The 4,039-nt window shown below is 63.5% G+C and overlaps 1 protein-coding gene across 1 annotated transcript in view; it reads right to left on the bottom strand.

The window, feature by feature from the left end:
- Positions 1-463: 463 nt before the first annotated feature.
- Positions 464-4,039, bottom strand: part of MNEG_13648 (beta-glucosidase, putative) — a gene marked incomplete at both ends in the record, with an annotated part of 4,606 nt that continues 1,030 nt past the window's right edge. The window contains 4 exons of the mRNA XM_014037880.1: positions 464-559; positions 779-953; positions 1,343-1,416; positions 1,722-1,820. Coding sequence (XP_013893334.1) covers positions 464-559; positions 779-953; positions 1,343-1,416; positions 1,722-1,820 — 444 coding nt within the window. The remainder of the gene's footprint in view (positions 560-778; positions 954-1,342; positions 1,417-1,721; positions 1,821-4,039) is intronic.

Genomic DNA, 4,039 nt, shown 5'->3' with positions numbered 1-4,039 from the left:
TGTGTGTGTGTGTGTGTGTGTGTGTGTGTGTGTGTGTGTGTGTGTGTGTGTGTGTGTGTGTGTGTGTGTGTGTGTGTGTCGAGGGGAAACAACACACTTTTTGCATTGAGGGGCATCTCTTGTTTTTTGCACATTCTCCGCTCCTCAGCGCAACCCCCAACGTATTGCGCTCAGCTGAGCACAGCGGCAATGGAGCGTGCGCAGTTGTGCAGCGACATGCGCGTTTGCTGCGTCACTGCATCAGAATGATGCTGCAGCAGGTCCCGAAATTCACCCCCTTCTGCACAATTACAAACCCCTCCCCGGTCCCCATCCGAACCCTTGTCTCATCTTCCGCCACAAACCCATCACTCCCGCCCCTGCCCCTCCTCCCCCCACATTGCCCTCGCACTCTCACACTCACTTAACCCCCCTTCCCTGTTCTCACGGCACCCTCCACACACACCCCCACAAAGCACCCCTCTCACGTAGTCCAGGTCTTGACGCGGTCACCAAACTTGGCATACGCCACCTCAGCAAAGTACTGGAAGTCGTCAACGAGCTGCCGGCTCATGAAGCCCTGGCAGAGGGTTTGTGGGTTCATGTTTTTGGGTGGGGGGAGAGAGAGGGCAAGCAAGGGTTCGAATTCAACAGGCTGGGCGTCGTGCCTGACAGTTTTGGACCGGGGCCGGGATTGATGACATCGAAACCGTCTGAGTGGAGGATTTGCGGCCCAAAAAAACAGTGTCCGAGGCGCGCCCGGAACGAGGGCAGTGGATGGCGGGCGCGGCCCGCCCACCTCGTATGCGTCCTGGTTGGCCTGCGGCAGGTCCCAGTGGTAGAGGGTGGCAGCGGGGGCGATGCCGTTCTTCAGCAGCTCGTTGATGAGGGCATTGTAAAAGTCCACGCCCTTCTGGTTGACGGCGCCGCCCTTGCGGCCGCTGGGGACCAGGCGGCTCCAGCTGATGGAGAACCTGGGTGGGTTTTGAAGTGTGCGTGTGCGTGTGCGTGCGCGCGTGTGTGTGTGCTCAGTGGCATGTGGAAGATGAAAGGTTGAGCAGGTGACAAGCGAAGCCCATGCCAAGGGGGCACCGACGCACACGGGGCGGGCGTGGCTGCCCGCCGCTCCCGCGCCGTGCTCATGAGTCGGAAGGGGCCGCCCGCCGCAACCCGCCAATAAAAAATCGCGACATTCCTGTCACAGGCCGTTGCCGCATCTGCCTCGGTCCGCGCCCTGCTGCACGTTTGCCGCCGCGCCTTCGCCGTCGCCACTCGCAGGCCACACCAGCTGCGGCCACAAAAACCTTGTATCGCCCCCCAATCCTCCCCCCAAGAGTGCCCGAGCCACCCATGTGTCCCCCACCTGTAGTTCTTGACACCCAGTGACTTCATGAGAGCCACGTCTTCCTTGTATCGGTGGTAGTGGTCGCACGCCACCTGGGGGCGGAGGGGGCGAGAGGAGGGGGGTGAGCATGGTGTGTTTGTAAGAGTGCATGCGTCGTGTGTGAACTTGTATGTTCTGTGTATGTGTATGTGTGTGTGTGTGTGTGTGTGTGTGTGTGTGTGTGTGTGCAAAATGCATTGGTTCAGAGTCTTCGCACATCTTTGATAACGTGCGCCCGCCAGCAGACCAAAGGTGAGCGGTGTGGCGAGAGGAAACCCTACATCCCCCGTCGATCGCAGCTGCCACGTGGTCCTCCCCCCCCCCACACACACACCCACCAAGGTGCGCACACGCCTACCTTGGCGTTCGAGCCGTCCCTGATCTCCCAGGGCTTGTTCTTGACATATGTGTCCCAAACGCTGGGGCTGCGTCCGTCTATGTCGGTCGCGCCCTCCATCTGCGCAGCCGCGAGGGGGCACGCCCCGGGGGTGAGGCCGAGATGTCGAAATCAGCATGCTCAGCTTTGCCGCCAAGCACATTGGGGGCCTGGGTCCACCAACCGGCGCCCCACGCGCGCCGCGCGCCGCTGCTGCGCCGCAGTCCGGGGGGGCGGCAGTCCGGAGCGCCGCCCGGCCGCCGCCGCTGGCAAGGCTATCCAGGAGACGCCCAAGCAGCAAGGCCCATCACTCCCATGCGGCTGCCGCAGCGCCCCGGGCCGCTACTCATGGCGCCATGCCAGCACCATATGTGCCTGTCACCCCAGGCACAGCTCGGGCGGCCCCAGTAGCTGCAGCGTCACCAGAGGGTTGCCACCCCCGCCCAGTGAATGACTCTTCGCACCTGATATGCCGAGCCCGCCACACCCCAAGCAATTGAGTTGAGGTCTTCAGCTGAGCAGCTGGCAGGCGGCCCTTGCTGTGCGCGCGCCTGCACGAGCGCGATGTCGGTGGGGCGTGGCCGGGGCGATGCAGCGCGCGCGCCTTCGGTTGGGAGGGTGTTGGGCTGAGTCCTGTGCAGACGGCGCACACGAGGCGCATCGCATGCCGGCATATGCACGGCACTGCTGTGGGTCCCAGCGATTGCTGGGCTTCTCAGAGGCCATTTGGGTGCTCGGACGGGCCGCGGAAGTGCTGGCAGGTGGCACCGGCAGATCCATGCCGCGGCAAGCTGGGGCTTGCCCTACTCGCGGCCATCTAAAAACATCGTAGCATGTTGGATTCAGATTCCTGCATCACCCCTGCTTCATGTCACCCGCTTCAAAGAGCACGTCCAAAAGTCGTCCATCAGAGACCCGCCACCCACCGCGCTCGCTAGGGCCAGCAGCACGACCACCACAATCCTCATGGTGGTCGTATCCCTAATAAGTGACCCGAACCGGATTCAGGCCCCGGTCTAGGCGTCCCAGCTGCTGCAGCCGGGTTGTTCGGTGTTCAACCACGTCGGAAGGAGCCGTGGGCTATGTTTATTTGATTGAAAGTTCAGTAATGCGGATTCGGAATCACTTTCGGCCAGAAATTTGCCCCCTTGCGAGCCTGGGGAGACACCTTCCCACGATGACGAGCACCACCCCGCCGGCTGCTTGTGCGGGTGTGTCGGCTGGGGCGGTGCGTGGCGGCAAGCCCGCGCTGCCACCCCTCCTTCTACACTGGCGCCCTGCCCTCACACCGGGCATATCTTGGTATCGCAAATCAGCTCTCGCCTGCCCAGGTCGCCGAGCATGCGCCCACGCGAGCGCTGTGCTGGCAGCCGCCACAACAGCGGCAGTCCGAGCCCGCCCCTCTCGCGCCGATTAGCGGGGGCTGATGCCCACCCTCGGCCCCCTGCCAAATCCTGCAGCACGCGCCCACAGCTGCTGTATAAACATTGTTGGAGAAATCACGTGGTTTCGCGTGTGTTTACTGACATGAGGAGAGCGTGCTTGCGCCTGCAGCAGCCGTGCGGCTGAGGCATGCAAGCCTGCGCTGGGCCCGGCGGCGAGGGGGGTGGCGTAATGTTATAGAGGGGACCATAATGGTACAGCCATGCCAATGTCTGTTGGCATGTCGATAAGCCGGTGGTGAGAGTACAAAATCAGCCCTCAAGCCAGAGAGTAGGGTACAAAATCAGCCGCAACGCGCTGCAACGGGGGGCGCCCAAGGAGCGTGGCCTAAGCGGTACACTGGTTTTATAGCAGCGGCCGGCGGCGCTGCATGGTGCTTGCTGTTGGGACCCGGACCCGGTTATCCGCGAGGGGGGCGATGAGGGTGCGCTGGGTGCGCGGGTGAGTGTGGTGTCCTGGGGCGTTGTGTGCCGAGGCGGCTGGGGCGATGGGCTGGGGAGCCGTGCTGCCGTGGCCCGGACTGCCTTGGGGGAGGGAGGGTCGGGTAGCACTGCAATCTCTGGCTGATTGCGTCGCTGCAAAAGGCTGGGGCCAGCAACCGCAGAGTGTGTGTGGCATGCCAAGGGACAAAGTGGAGAAAAAGCGTGCAGCGCGCTCGAAAACGACTGCCGTGGCGGCAGCGACTGCGAAGCCAAAAGTCGGCAGAAGGGCGCCGCGCCGAACGCGCGCGCGCCCTGCGCCAGCTGGGTGTGCAGGAGCAGAATGCAGGGCTGGACCCAAGCGACCACATGCCATGCGCTTGCTTGGGCCCAGGGCGCCGCGCCACCGCGACGCTGCGCGCGGGGCGGGGCGGGGGC

The sequence above is a fragment of the Monoraphidium neglectum genome (assembly GCF_000611645.1).
Source record: "Monoraphidium neglectum strain SAG 48.87 unplaced genomic scaffold scaffold03958, whole genome shotgun sequence".
NCBI classification, from domain to species: Eukaryota; Viridiplantae; Chlorophyta; class Chlorophyceae; order Sphaeropleales; family Selenastraceae; genus Monoraphidium; species Monoraphidium neglectum.
This window is presented reverse-complemented; position numbering and strand designations above follow the sequence as displayed.